Raw genomic sequence first — 16,229 nt, forward strand, 5'->3', positions numbered from 1 at the left:
TTCTGGGCTAAGGGCTATTCAGGAACTGGAACATGATGATGGAGGAGGACCTAGGTGGGAGGTTAGAGTGCTGTGTGGAAAACAGAAATGTTACAGATCTACCAACTACTGTTGATTGTAAACCATTAATCAGCCCCCCCCATAAAGAAAGGGGGGGGCAGGCGGCAGTATACTGGGTTAAGCACACATAGTATAAAGCACAAGGATCCTGGTTCGAGCCCTCAGCTCCCTACCTGCAAAGGGGGTCACTTTACAAATGGTGAAGCAGGTCTCTCCCCTATCTTCCCCTACTCTCTCAACTTCTCTCTGTCCTATCCAAAAAAAATTTTAAAAATGGCCTCAGGAGCAGTGGGTCATAGCACAAGCACCGAGCCCCAGCGATAACCCTGAAGGAGAAAAAAAGGGAAGGGAGGAAGAATTCACTTCCTTAAGAAACAATATTGTGGAGGAGAAAAGCATCAAAAAATTGCTATGCTTCTGAACTATTAGTTTGTGAATTACTTGTTGGGGACTAACACATTACTTTGTTTGGCAGCCTCAGAGATATTTAATTTTACCTCTCCCTGGGAAGACACAATACAACACCAGAGTGCGGTGGGGTTCTCATGGGGTGCCAGGGCTGAGCCTGCGCTGCAGACAGGCCAAGGCACATGCACTTGCCCAGGTCTCTCTCCAGCCCACATTAATAGTAACGTCCTGGTATATGTAAAATGGGGTGGTACAGAGTTCTCTTAATTAGCATACTTCACTGAGCAAGACATTTAAGATAGCCTGGGGTCCTAAGTTCAGTCCTAGAGTGATGTTCTGATTCTGGTTCTCTCTCTCCTTCTAATAAAAAAAAAGTGTATGAAGGTAGGGACATAGCATAATGGTAATGCAAAAGACTTTCATTATCTGAGGCTCCAAGTTCCTAGGTTTAATCCCTAGCACACACCACAAGCCAGTACTAAAAGCAATACATAAATATAAAAATTTAACTATTTTTTAATTTTTTATTATCTTTATTTATCATATAGACAGCCAGAAATCAAGAGAGGAGCGGGGAAATAGGGATGGAGAGACATGAGAGACACCTTCAGCCCTGCTTTACCACTTGTGAAGCTTTCCTCCTGCAGGTGGGGACCAGGGGCTCGAACCCTGGTCCTTGTGCATTATAACACATGCTCAACCAGGTGTACACCACCCGGCCCACAAATTTAATTAATTAAATTTTTTAAAGTGTGTAACACATACGCTCAATCAGGTACACTACTTTCCACACCCTTTAAGTGTGTGGTGGTTCCTGTTTAAGACTTACTGCTTTGTGATCCAGGAGGTGGTGCAATGGATAAAGCACTGGACTCCCAAGCATGAGTTCAATCCCTGGCAGCACATGTAACAGAGTGATGTCTGGTGTTCTCTCTGTCTCTCTCTCTCTCTCATCTTTCTCATAAATAAATAAAATCTTTAAAAAAAAAAAAAAAAAGACTGCTTCAACTTGTGGGGATTTGGGGATTGTTTTTTTTTTTTTTTTTTCTTTTTTTTCTGCCTCCAGTGTTATGGCTACAAATTCACTGCTTCTGGAGGCCATTATTCCCATGTTTCTATTGTATAGGCGAAATTGAGAGAGGAGGGGGAAATAAGAGGGGAAAAGAGAGAAAGAAAAACAGGTTATCTGCAGACCTGCTTTACTACTTGTCAAGTGACCCCTGCAGGTGGGGAGGCTGGAGCTCAAACTGGGATCCTTGCACGGGTCCTCGCACTTCGAACTATGTGCACTTAACCTGGTGTGCCACCGCCCACCACCACCCACCCCATGGGGAGATTTTTTTAATTCTGGTGTGTCAACCACTGTATAGAGCCAATATATTCCAAAATGTAAAAGTTATATATCATGTAAAAATCATTTGAAAAAGCACATGTAGCATTAGGACATATGGAAAATTAGGCTCAACTAAATCATCTTGGCTAGCAGAGCTATTCTAGATTGAAAAACCACTGGGCTGAATGTTCTTGCTCGTTCTAAAACCTCAATTTCTACTCCTTTTTATCAGACCCAACAAAGACCACACTTACCTTTTTCAATGTAATTCTTGGGGGCCCAAGCAGGATCCCCATCTGCATAGGGGTCACTGTACTGAACTACTGCAGCCTCCTCATCTTCATAATCCACTGGCGGTGGGGGTGGCGGGGGCGGGGAGTCATCGAACATGGGGATGTCATCTGGCGGAGGTGGTGGCGGTGGAGTCGGACTATCAGCAACTGAAAAAATGCAGTTCATTAATTTCCATCAGAAGCAGGATTCAGTGGAAGTTTACAGGTTAACAGAAGTAAGAACATTCTGATTTGTATATACAACATGCACTATAAGAAAACATGCAATGATTAGAAGTAAAAGCTTGGTGTGTTAAAGCTTCTAATACTCATAACAACACTTTTGCGGTAATAAAATGAATAGAAGTAAATTTATTAGGAAGTACTATAAAGAAATGAATTCAGAGGGTTAGGAGACTATGTACTTTTATGAGGATTACAGGAGGAGAGAAGTTTCCTTATTCCAAGGTTCCAGTCAGTAGAAATGTAACTCTTAGTAAACCTCCCTCCTTGTTTTTTTTTTTTTTTCTCTCTCTCTACTGACTTAACACTTGATCAACAATTGTTGAGGGTATTTACACACTAGTAAGGTGAGGTTACTGATAAGCTGTATGTCACATTTTTCCTTTGGACAATTAAACAAATACTATTCTTTTGATGGCTTAACAATGCAAATTCATGTCCCTAATTTTGGCTTATATGGTATCTTTGTTTCCCCAGAAATAAGACTCCAATCTGGAGATCTTTTGGTTCTGTACTAATGGAGAAAAAAAAGAAAAAGTCTATGGCACCATATCTACATCTAGGTGTAGGTTTTCTTCCATTTAAATCTTAATAAGAGAAAATCAAAGTCCAAACTAGTAGAAAAATCTCCTTGAGTATTTTCAATATTCCTATGATAACTTTTCTTGATGGCAAAAAGCAACATATGGTTTTCCCCATGTTGCTAGTAAAACATAAGCAGGGATGAATTATTAGATCCTGAAGGCCCGATTTTGTAAGAATAAATCCATAATAAAGATGTGTAAAATAAAGTATTGCAGGAAGATGTAATTTTAAAAAATGAGAACAGAAAGGAACTTGTATCATGCAAAACAAAAAATGACTCACAGTCCAAATTCTAGATGGCTGGGGTATGTGTATGTGTATGACTTAAACAACAAAGGTGAAAACAGTGATGTGGGGGAAAATGGCAGGCTGTAACTTTGTTCGCTGAATCAATGTGGTACCATGTATCAAAGGCTTCAAATAGTAAGGAATTCCAAGTTAAAACACAACTAACTCTTAATATAAATGTCTGACACATAAATCTCTTTAAAAGTTAAATGCATAAGAAAATATTTCATAACTAGGAATTATGTAATAATAATTTCTGAAGGGGAAAAGTTCAGAATAGCAATATATTCAAATACTAATTTCTAGGGTTGTATATATGATTAAAATACTCATAGTCTGTAAGACAGGTTTTTAAAGTTTCTGCTACTCGTAATCGTGTGCTGAGAATATTAGCAAGGGGTCCACATTAAAAACCTTTGCAGATGATAACCCTACTTCCACAGCCACTTCAATTCTGAGGTTTCTGTTTTATCCTATTAGAGGATGAAAATGATTAGAACAAGTTCTGTGCTCATTCTATAGCTATCGAACACACCTACAATTCTTTTTCTGTTGAATGTTTGCGTCTATTTTTATTTTTGCTCTTAAGTTCTCATAAAACTGTCTAATATGGATGAGAGAAGGAAATGGGTTAAGAATTCATCCTGACCATCAAATAGCCACAGCTCAGAACCTTAATGTATCAAATGCAGGTATGCTTGAATTCTGAATTTGTATTTAATATCATTTATGCAGAAGTTACTAGTATAATGTTCTCACTCAGTTGTCCGTGCATAGCTGTGAGAAGAATCACCATTGGTTTACCCTCATTATATACAGAGGGGAAGCAGGATGGTCAATCTACTTCTCTATGCAGATTCCTTTATCTAGCACTGTATGTAATTTTTAAATGCTTCTCAGTTTCATCATGACCAGATATAAATGCTACTGGTCTGATTTAGAGACATGTCTTAAAGCGATATAAGCAATAGTAGCTTATGTGTATGTAGTATATGTACTCAATATCATTTTTGCTTGCCATAACAAACTAGATATTTAAGAGATCGGAGGGGCCAGGATAGCTTCCCTGTTATAGCACACACCTTGCAGAGCATGAGGCCCGGCACTGAGAGCTCAGTACCATACAACAGCACCATGGGAGGCACTGGGGGCAGCTACGTGCATGGTGGCTGGTGCTAGGACGTACTGCCTCTCTCTCTCTACCCTGTCTCTCTCTCTCTCTCTAATAAAAAACTGAGTGGAGAAGGTCATTGAGTATTGCAACATACGAGAAAGTCCCTGGGGTCACTTCCCAATGCAGCACCAAAATTGGAGGGAAATCTGTACTTAAAATGAATTCTAGATATTGGTATAGTTTTTACTAGCCTTCCTAACATATTTTGAAAGAAAACAGACACCCTCTTATTCTATGGTTTTGTTAATGTCTCCTTTCTTAAATAAAAAAATAAATAAAAATAAAAATAAATAAGTAAATAAAAAATAAAACTTAAAAATTAAAAAAAAAAATAGACACCAAATAAAGTTCGGCACTCTTTAACACTAGGGAAATGACTGATTCATATTCATGTTGGCAAAAAGAACTAGAATAGTGCCATTACCTATTCAGAAATGATGCATGCCTAGAATAATGTATGTTAAAACTGAATTTGTTTTTAAATACTACAAAAAAGCTAGTCAATGACCTTCAGGTCCACTTAGTGGCTATTCAAAGACATTTCCTAAACATTCTTGATTGTAAAGCAGTTAGAAACTCTCAACCAACTTGTTTTTTAAAATCCTACAGACTTAATTTTTTTTAATTTATTTTATTTATTTATTCCCTTTTGTTGCCCTTGTTGTTTTATTGTTGTTGTCGTTGTTGGATAGGACAGAGAGAAATGGAGACAGGAGGGGAAGACAGAGAGGAGGAGAGAAAGACAGACACCTGCAGACCTGCTTCACCGCCTGTGAAGCGACTCCCCTGCAGGTGGGGAACCGGGGTTCGAACCAGGATCCTTATGCCGGTCCTTGTGCTTTGCGCCACCTGCGCTTAACCCGCTGCGCTACAGCCCGACTCCCAGACTTATTTTTTTTATCTTAAATATTTAGAACCAGCAAATTACCCTTATGTACTTATTTTTGAATTACATTCACTTGCATGTTTAGACACAAAGTTCGCCAAAAAGAAGGAAAAAAAAAAAAAAAAGTTGGCAGTAAGGCTGGTTTGCATTTCAAAATTCTGCAAGCGCAATGCTTATTTTAAGATGCGTTAAATCCTACTTTTCTTAAAGGTAGGAACCATTTCTTGAGCTGTTTACATATTTCCAAAGTGTGGCACAAAACACTGAACAAACAGCTGGTTGAAAAGAAGGGAATATGGAGAATAGCACAAGAGGGTCAGCAGAAGCTACAACATGGGATTTGCCACAGTGTGTCCTCCTCAGAGATGGGCAGATCAAGCTGACTACACATCTGTGCAAATCATTCTGAGATTTCTTTGCCCGATCACAGACCCAAATGAAGTACATGGCAGTAGTAGTAAACCACCCTACCACACTGATCTCAAGAGTTGTTTTGGTGAAAACAGATCATGGTAAGGGTGGTTATTTTACTATTTTGAGAAATAAAATTCACTATGATTATGTTATTTAGGTTGATACTCCTTCTGGACCCTCAAAGTAGTCAGACAGAAGTACAAAATACTCTATTTTAATCAAATCCATATATTCAAGAGGACTTCCAACAAGCATTCAAACCAGTCCTTCCTTCAAAGAAAATCTTTAAAAAGTGACAGATATACATTTCAGAAATCATCTTGATGAATTTGAATACAGTCCCACGTAGGACTCTACTTCATGTATCATTCTTTTAAAAAAATATTTACTTATTCCCTTTTGTTGCCCTTGTTGTTTTATTGTAGTTATTATTGTTGTTATTGATGTTGTTGTTGTTGTTGGATAGGACAGAGAGAAATGGAGAGAGGAGGGGAAGACAGAGAGGGGGAGAGAAAGGCAGACACCTGCAGACCTGCTTCACCACCTGTGAAGCGACTCCTCTGCAAGTGGAGAGCCGGGGGCTCGAACCAGGATCCTTATGCTGGTCCCTGCGCTTTGTGCCACCTGTGCTTAACCCGCTGTGCTACCGCCCAACTCCCCATGTATCATTCTTATAATGGGTATAACAAGGAAGTCATACACTTCTCCTTGCAGGTTTCATTCCTCCTCTCACAATGAACCTGCACAGAAATTCAAAAGTATTTATTATAAAAATCAAAGGCTACAATCTTTGCTTTCTCAAAAAAAAAACATATATACATATGTGTGTGTGTGTGTGTGTGTGTATATATCTGCCTTAAACTTTCTATACCCTCATGAATTTGCTGGTAACAAAATATACACAGTGTTTCCTATTTAATTTGAATTTCTGTTTTCATAAGCTCTCCTTGAGAACCTGCAAAGACCAGTTCCATATTTTAGATCGAGTAAATACACAAGAAGAGTAGCAGTTCTGAGATTTATATGGGTCAGTAATCATGCACACAAAGAAAAAACTGAAGAACGTGCTCTTCAGTTTCAATAACATATCTGTACCTCTTTTTCAAGATCAGATTAGCTTCTCAAAGTGAGGAAAATGATGACTCGTCAGCCATGCATATGCTATAAGGAGACAGCCTCTACTCTTTGGATAGCTTGGGTTTTTCCAAACTTACTGTTTTCCTGCACCCTGGCCACGAAGCCTGTGAGAGGTATCTGTGGAGTCAGCTGAGGCATGGGGGGAGGGGGTGGAGCAATAGAAACTGGTAGTAACAACACAGTGTGGGGGAAGTCAAACAGATAAAGGAAAGAAAAGGAAACAAACAAAAAAGCAGAAGTCAGTTACAAGGACCACAAACAGAAGTCTGCAAAGAACAGTCTGCAAATGAAACAAAACCAAACAAGAACAAAACAAAACAAAAACAAACAAAAAAAACAACCTGCAGAACCTTTGTCAACTTCATCTCCCTGAACAAACCTAATGCTGAATTGTCAGCCAACTGATAGATTTCATAAAAGAACAAGTAAATTTAATCCACCAAAAGTGACACTGTTTGGGAAAGATTTGAATTTACTAGCAAATTTACTTTGATGCAGTACACATTTTAAAGTTCCTCAGAAAAAGACCTCCAAAAATAGGTCTGTCAAATAATGACAGAGGTGGCCAGAAGACCATATACTTGCTGTATCTTCATAACCTGGTAAGCCAATCAATTTGGGGGATGATGCTGTAAACTAAAGCCCACAGGAATGAAATGAGTACGTTATGGAGTAGGCAGGCAGCGCTGCAGCACTGGGTTCATCAGCATGGAGCCCCAACCACGTTCAGTCTCCAGCACTCCACATGACAGAGTGATGTTCTCTATCATGATAAGTAAATTTTTCTAAAAGAGTATTGTGGGAAATTGTTTGGATATAATAAATTAAGAGATCAATCACAGGTTTCTATAACAATAGTTCTTGTTATATGCCTCAACTTAGACACAGCTCTCTGGCAAAAGCCTTGGCTCGTAAAACAAGGTTATTCTCTCTTCTTAAATTGACAACTTTGCTTCTAAAGTGATAACGATTAACTAGGAAATAGGAGTATTCTGTATACCATAAAGATCACCGAGTTTCCATCTCCCTCCTACCACTGCTTTAAAGGGGAGGGGTGTCTAAACTGATCGGTTAAATTATGCGATAATTTTCATAAAGTAATGCATAAAGAACCAATGGGCAGCTGAAAACAAATTTCAACTTCTTTCTGGAGAACAGATTGCATTAGCAATCAATTCCAAAATGCTCGTATGAGCAATAGATGCAGCAAACAGATGCAGTGCAAACTAGGAGACATTCGTGTTCACCACCTTCTCTCATTTTAACAAGACAGTAACTGCTAGAGGATCATTCAATCAAAGAGTTGGTTCAAATAATTAACTGTATATATTTTGTCGGTCAACATAAAAATGTGGACAAGGCTCACAGTTCAAAGAAGCACACCTAGACAAAGCAGTAAATGTGTCCTATAAATGTCTAAAAACAACAGTCACTTAACTAAGAAATTGGTTCTTGTTCATTTGGACAAACTGTAATTTTTTTTTCCCCTAGAAACAATCCCTAGCACCTAGCCATGCTGGTTAGTACATACAGAAAATGAAATGTTATACTGTGGAGATACTAATTATTACCACTGTATTTAGAGAGGAGGGGGAAAAGTACACATCAAAACTCTAAAACAGCTACATGCTGTTACTAAGCCTTAACATCAGCAGTACTCAGATTAAAAGATAATTAATCTGACAGCACATAATATTTAAAATTTGAGGCCGACTTTGTTCTACAGTATTTAAAAGGTTATAGACATTCTGTAATGAGTATGTCTTGTTTAAGAATAAGCAACCCAGCAAGTACTGTTAAGTGCAACTACAAAAATACGTATTGCGGGGTAGTCACCAAAAACCCTATAGGCAGAGTGAAGTAATTCTATGAGGAAAATAATAATAATAATAATGAACATAAAGATGGAAATCTGTACAAAAATAAATATGAAAAAAAAAAATTAAAGGTTAGTGAAAATAGTGAGGCTGATAATTAAATGCTCTGTGAAGTATTTAGATACTAGCTACCTTTCAATGCCAAGAAGACGTCAGGGAATATAATATGTAGGATAAAATCCTAATTGCAACAAGTCTCATTATAGCTTATATATAACATTTTCATCAATTAAGAGATATAAATGGTGGTGGTACGTGAATTTTGGTATTTCTGCAAAAGTGGTTTGCCAATCTGAAAGTTTTCTGTTTGTTTTTGCTATAATACAATACAATCTTTAAAAAAATTAAGCATAAAATGAGTAAGGGAACACCCCCCCCCATGATTTAATATACACATTCAGAACAAGCATTATAAATAAAGGGAACCCAAACAAGCCTTCTGTATAAACGTGGACATTTAAATTTCTTACCCTTGACATTTCAATTCCATAGTTTATACACACAGTCCAATATAACAGATTGCAAAAAAAATGAATTTTGCCTGTGACAGCAGTGTGTTCTAGAACTGAACTAACAGAACACACAGATCAGAAAGTAGCTATAAAAGCTACAGTGGAACATTACAGTCTATGCCCAGAGATCACTGCCTCCATCCAATAACAAATATTGGAGGACAAACTCACATCAGATTTACCTTTCTTACCTGTTAGGATCTTAATATGAAAAGAGAGTTGATGACTACACTAAGAAGCTCCAAACTTCCTCACACTAAATACTGGGGCTATTTTTCTAAACTTCAGATTTTAAACATTGGTTGCAGTTAGTGTTGAGATGTGCGATTTGAGTTTAATAGAGAAATCAAAAGAAAAAATCTTCCCAATGTTATAATTATGCAGAGGCAAAAGTGAGCAGAAATCACAAGGGTTTTTAAATGGTTTTGAACTTACTGCAGTACATTTGACAAGCTTAAGAGTGATAGACAGCAATTTCACTATATTGCTTTTAAAACTTTCGTAATATTTTTATTAATTTTTATTGAACTGTATCAAACATGCCAATAAAAATAAATTCAGCTTAATTTTCAATGTTTTTCTTCTCAAGTTCCAAGTAGGAGTAATAAAAATATCCTACTGAAGCACCAGTTAAATTTTAGTGTGCAAGTAGATTTGGCAATTTGTGGTTTTTTTGAGAGAAGGGCTAACTTTGTAAGGCAAAAAATAATCATGCAGAAGCACCTGGGGTCAATTGTTGTCTATCACTGAAAAGAACAACAGTTTCAGATAATTCCCTTCAAAAGGAGCTCCACTGTTGCTGTATGCCTGCAAAAACAAGCTTACTTGAATTCTGAGAATAAAGTGGACCTCCATTAACATGAGGCTGAGCAGAAAATGGAGCGGTCACAGAAGGAGTTCGTCTGTATCCACCAGAAGATGCTGAAGAAGTGGTAGAGTTGTGTCGAGAGATCTGCCTGGTCATTGTGCCATACTGGGAGCCAGGAGCTGAGCCCGGGGCTGCTGAAAAGCATTAGTCAAAGGCAACCAACAGAGAACTTGAGCATTATGACGTATATGTACATATCACCACACATGGCAGGGGAGAGAGGGGGCTTCTCAGTAAGGAATAAGGTATTACTTTATAACGCCCACAGCATAGAGGAACAAAGCAAAGCAAACAAAAAGCGAAGATAAAACTGAAAAGGTTGTATCTCTGAAGCTATAAACACAAGGAAATAGGCTACTGCAAAAGTAGATAAGTAACCTTTTAAATAAGCATAAGCCCAAAAGGTATTTTGCTAGTTTTACACTGTACATTTTTGTGTCTGTATCAATGCAAATTTTATATGTAAACTGTGCCTCTCCAACAAAAATAACTACCAAAAGCTTTAAGAAAACAGAAAATGGCAGTTTTAGACTGACTGTATTAATATCTAATTTATAAACTTCTTCCTTTCCATTATTATATCTTCAGGACCACAGTGTTAAGAATGTCTCCAGGCAAATCCATAGTAATTTATGAAATTTAAACTGGTAAGCATATTTTCCACATATATTACTGCTTTCTTTTGACTCTGTTGTATTAGAATTTATTAATATGCAGCATAGTAGGACCCTTTATAAGAGAAAGGGTCTAAGTTTCAAAGCATACAATATCAGAGGTGTTGGGTATTTAGAATTTTTTTAAATGAGTTATACCTTGCACTTAAATTTCTGTAACTGGCAAAATTGGTAGAAAATTTAAAATTGTAAAATATTGACACTTTAAGACAGTTCTGTGTGTCAAAATCCACTCTCTTGTTTTCTATACCTGGAAGACTTTCTCCCATACTACACCCAAAGTAATCATTTAGTAAAAATGATCTGGCATATCTAAGCTGACTGAAGATTTAATAACCCTGAAATTTGTATTCAATATAATCTTTATCAACAGTTCAAAAGTTTAACATTTGTACGGTTAGTGGAGTTCAAAGCCTCTAAAGTTAGATATACTTTCCAATGGTCAATGCAGGATACTATCATTCTGTTTTTCCCACCCAAATATCTGATTATGACGAATTTTTTAAAAGCATATATTTTCACTAAGGTGTCTCATAGAACCTCCCCAGGAGGTCAGGCATACAAGTTATTAGATAAAACTATATAGCAGAGGTTGTTCATTCAAAGAAAAAATGCTAATATACAAAACTTTGGAGCTCCCAAGTCATAGGCAGTCTCTAATCACTAGTCATCTACATTTTTCAACATATCTTTAAACTCTTCATCAAGTAGGAATTTTGGACAGCTAGGTATCCCAGAGAGCTAAGAAATAACTATTTTTGATTACACTCCCTAGAAAATGACTTCTTTTTTTTAAAATGCAAATTGCATTCTTTTTTTTAATATTTTTTTTATTTTTTTATTCCCTTTTGTTGCCCTTGTTGTTTTATTGTTGTTGTTATTATTGTTGTCGTTGTTGGATAGGACAGAGAGAAATGGAGAGAGGAGGGGAAGACAGAGAGGAGGAGAGAAAGATAGACACCTGCAGACCTGCTTCACCGCCTGTGAAGCGACTCCCCTGCAGGTGGGGAGCCGGGGTTCAAACCAGGAACCTTATGCCGGTCCTTGTGCTTTGCGCCACCTGCGCTTAACCCGCTGCACTACAGCCCGACTCCCAAAAATGACTTCTATATGCACATTCCTGTACCCCTAAATATTATGCAAAATTGTTTTTTTAATATATCTTTTTGATTTTTTTCTCCCTTTTCTGTTGCCCTTGATTTTTTGTCACTGTCTTGGTTATTATTGTTGTTTTTATTGGTATCATTCTTGTTGGATAGACCAGAGAGAAACAGAGAGAGGAGGGGGAGACAGAGAGGGGACACCTGCAGACCTGCTTCACCTCTCGTGAAGCAACCCCCCTGCAGGTGGAGAGCTGGGGGCTCAAACTGGGATCCTTATGCAGGTCCTTTCGCTTGGCGCCATGTGCACTTAACCCGCTGCTGTACTGCCCAACCCCCACAAAACTGTTTTTCTTGGTGATTCAAAACCAAAGAGCACCACTTAGCAGTCCCTAACTAGCCTACTTTAGATTTTAATATTTCATGCAAAAATCATGATACTAAATGGTCAATGCTCGATAAACACATTGGTCACTATGTAACTTATTGTGTGTGTGTGTGTGTGTGTGTGTATAACCTACATACATATAAAAAGGTAAATACCTAATCTAAAAATCAGATCAATCAGTTCTTCCTCTAGCGTTTGCCAGATCAATCAGTAAGTAGTACTGAAGCTTTCAATATGCACCTTCTAGAACTCAAAATCCACAAGGTATGCATTAAGTACCTTTACTATGGATAGTCTTAAGCCACACACATATTTTGCAAATGTATTAACTTCTATAATGGAATGGTCATATCCTGTTAATCTGCTCTCTTCCTTTGATATTATTTTTAAGATTCATCCATGTGAGTAAGTATATCAATATGTCATCCATTTCCATTATTTTATCTGTTGGCGAATCTGCCAAAATTATATAATCATCTCACTTTTATAAAACGTTTGGGTTTGCTATTATCAGTACTATGGATGAATGCTTGTAATTATGATTTAGAGGTTCTCTAGAAATAAAGGCTTCAAGCTGTGATTAGAAGTTAATCTTGAGGGGTTATTACAGATTGCTGAACACAAAGCCTCAAAGCTTTTGGTGGAGATGGTTGGGAATAGGACTGGAGAGTGAACTCTTTTTTACTTTGTATCATTTTTTTAAATATTTATTTAATTCCCTTTTGTTGCCCTTTTTTATTGTTATAGTTATTATTGTTGTTGTATTGATGTCGTTGTTGTTGGATAGGACAGAGAGAAAAGGAGAGAGGAGGGGAAGACGGGGAGAGAAAGACACCTGCAGACCTGCCTCACTGCTCATGAAGCGACTCCCCTGCAGGTGGGGAGCCAGGGGCTCTAACTGGGATCCTTACGTCCTTGCACTTTGCACCACCTGTGCTTAACCTGCTGCACTATCGCCCTACTTTTTATCATTTTAAGGAAGGGAGGGTTAACAGTTTACAATACAGTTAGTGAGACATGGTGTGACTTCTCACTTATAACAAGCTCCAAATGGTGTTGGCATGTGGAACACACACACAATCTGAAAGTCATTGCCCTAGGGTGGGAGATTATCACTTTTTGGCCTCAGGATTCTCTATCGAAAATTTGAGAATGTTAAAAGGCTTACTTTTTTTTCTTTTCCCCTTTTTTACAAGAGCACTGCTCAGCTCTAGCTAAGGATGGTTCATGGAACTGAACCTGAGACCTCAAAGTCTCAGGAATGAGTCTTCACATAACGATCATGCTACATCCTCTGCCCCAAAAAGACTTTTGCTGGGGGGTCAGGAGATAGGTAATACACACACTTCACCATACTCAGGAGACCCAGATTTCAGCTTTTTAAAAACAGCCTCCTCTTTCCCTTGTTCCTGTGTGAAACGACCAATACTTAGAAGATATTGCTAGACAGCTTTATTTCTCCTAAGTTGGAACTCAGCCCTAATTACTTGAAAAAAAATCTCATCTATTTTTTAGCCAAATTATAGTCATTGTCTATCTTTAGGCTGAGTGATTTTATACTGAGTCTGTATTTAGAGTTCCTTCTATGTTCAACGCAAGTCAGCCCAATTTAGGAACTAATGAAGTGCATTGTAGCCATATTTTAAGATGATATCCTTGTGCCATAAGAGCTGAATTTTGTCAGAATTTTTCCAGTTGTGATCCAGAATCTTTCCAGCTGTGATCCTCAGTAATTTATTTTCTGTCTTTCTCCCTCCTGTGCCCTCACCTGCACTGCAATCTTTGACTGTTGTATATACCAAGGAGTTCCAAGTCAAGTTTCATTTAACAAAACAAGACGTTAGTAATATTAAAAAAATATTCTGAACAATCACTGCTATAGCTTCCCTAGAAAAAAACCATAAATAGTAACAAATGCAAACCATATCAAGTTGGTTCTAAACCAAGCATGGGAACATTCAATAACAACAGAGCAAGTTACTTTGTAGTTGTTTGTTGTGCAACTTCAGAGGCCTTTCACCAGAAGAAATTAGTGTAAATTAGATTTAACACTTGAACCTTTGTAGTACTACCTACAGCCTAGCAACTCTAACAACTAGCATCTAGCAGAGGAGTTTACTATGAATTAGGCAAAGTAAGGTAAACCACTGCAATGGTTATACAATCTCACCTATCACAGTGTTCACTGGGAGAAGTGGTGGAAGAGGAGGTGCTGGTGGAGCTCCAGAAGGAGGAGGGACAGAAATGTTTTCTAATAAAATAGTTTAGAATTCAGGTCAGAGTGCAAGAAAGAGAACTAAACATTCTGAAACGGTAAGAAAGTACAATGTATTGAAAAGAAGAAGGGAAAAAAAATAAACGAGAGAGAGACACCAACAGGTAAAGCATGTTCCAATGAGTCAGAATTTTACTAGGTAAAAAAGCTCTCAGAGTTCATCAAACCTGCGGTACCCATAAGACAGGCCTATCTTCACAAACCATTGTTTCTCCTTTAACAACAACCTCTTTGAAAAGTTCAAAAAAATTGCCCCTGACAGTACTAAATACAATATCTACTTGAAAAAGCTGTATTTTTAGCATTTCAATATCTTCATTGCAATGAATTTTTTTAAAAAAAACAAAAAGATAATTTAATGCTTTGCCATTATAAATTTTTACATACTTCCAAAAGTGAAAACACTTTCATAGTTTTCTTTCATATTATATTCATGGCATTTTACTGAGCTACATATTATCTCACATATGTAGTGAGGTCACAAAACACCACCAGAGTTGAGTGCCCACAATACTGGCTTACTCATGAAATAATAATCTTAACTCATACCCAAAGCAAGTATTTCTACTACAAAATGGCCAAAAAGATTAAGATCTTTAATGTGCTTTACATATAAGTAACCAGCTAAAGACTGTGAAAAATTATATGTATTTTTGTATTTGTTTTCAAGCACATAGACTTTGTAATTTTAACTAAGTCAACTGTACCAGATTTCCATAATAAAGACCCCAAATACTGTCCGATAATTGTACAATAGATTACTCAGTCACATACCTGGCCCAATGGTGGGTGGTGAAGGTGTAGGCACGGCAATGGGAATGCCAATACTACTGCTTCCACTATTTTCTCGACTTCCACTTCCTCCACTACTTCCACTACAAGGGGGAAAAAAATGTGCCAAATGAAGTCTAAATTTTTTTTTCTTCTTTCTTTTGATATGGGAGGTTCCCACCTACATGATCCTATCAATCCCTTTCTTCCTTCCTTTCAATTTGAAGGTAGAGACTAAGGAGGAGAGAACAGAGATGCCTCAGCAATGTTCCACTGCTCATGAAGCCTCCATGGGTGCTACACATGGGGCCCCCAGGTAGTCATCGGGGCAAAGTCTGTGCTCCACCAGATAAGCTAGTCCCGATCTCTAAGGATTTTTTTTTTAATGGTCATAATGAAAGGCACTAAGTACACCCTTTATGCTGTATTTTTATTTATTTCAGGCAAGTAAAATTTAGTTGTTCGATACAAATTTTTAACCCTAGTAATTGAACTGGTTCTTGTGTTTAATACTCTATTTCCCATTCTATTAGAGAACAATATGATTGGGGGTTGGGCAGTGGCGCACGCACATAGTACTAAGCGCAAGGATCCGTGCAAGAATTTGGGTTCAAGCCCAGGCTCCCCACTTGCAGGGGCACGCTTCACAAGCAGTGAAGCAGGTCTGCAGGTGTCTGTCTCCTTCTCTATCCCCTCCCTCCTCTCTCAGTTTCTCTCCATCCTAGCCAACAAAACGGGGGGGTGGGGGGGAAAGACCGCCAGATGCAGTGGGTTCGTAGTGCTGGCACCAAACACCAGCAATAACACTGCAGGCAAATATAATATAATATAATATAATATAATATAATATAATATAATATAATATAATATAATAGTATAGTATAGTATAGTATAGTATAGTATAGTAATGTAATATAATATAAATACAATATAAAGAACTATCAGGAAAGATCATCCTTTGAGA

At 37.6% G+C, this 16,229-nt stretch overlaps 1 protein-coding gene across 15 annotated transcripts in view; it reads right to left on the reverse strand.

Annotated features, from left to right (window-relative positions):
* The window catches only part of ABI1 (abl interactor 1), a 79,574-nt gene that overhangs the window by 2,781 nt on the left and 60,564 nt on the right, over positions 1 to 16,229 (reverse strand). For 2 of the 15 annotated variants that reach the window (XM_007526515.3, XM_060192330.1), the window contains 5 exons: positions 15,269 to 15,369; positions 14,390 to 14,470; positions 10,015 to 10,191; positions 6,878 to 6,964; positions 2,056 to 2,241 (listed from right to left, as the gene is read on the reverse strand). In XM_007526515.3, the coding sequence (XP_007526577.1) occupies positions 2,056 to 2,241; positions 6,878 to 6,964; positions 10,015 to 10,191; positions 14,390 to 14,470; positions 15,269 to 15,369 (632 nt within the window). The remainder of the gene's footprint in view (positions 1 to 2,055; positions 2,242 to 6,877; positions 6,965 to 10,014; positions 10,192 to 14,389; positions 14,471 to 15,268; positions 15,370 to 16,229) is intronic. The other 13 variants (XM_007526533.2, XM_007526547.3, XM_007526539.3 and 10 more) reach the window with 8 other exon arrangements.

Source organism: Erinaceus europaeus, chromosome 6, assembly GCF_950295315.1.
Source record: "Erinaceus europaeus chromosome 6, mEriEur2.1, whole genome shotgun sequence".
In the NCBI taxonomy this organism is placed as follows: domain Eukaryota; kingdom Metazoa; phylum Chordata; class Mammalia; order Eulipotyphla; family Erinaceidae; genus Erinaceus; species Erinaceus europaeus.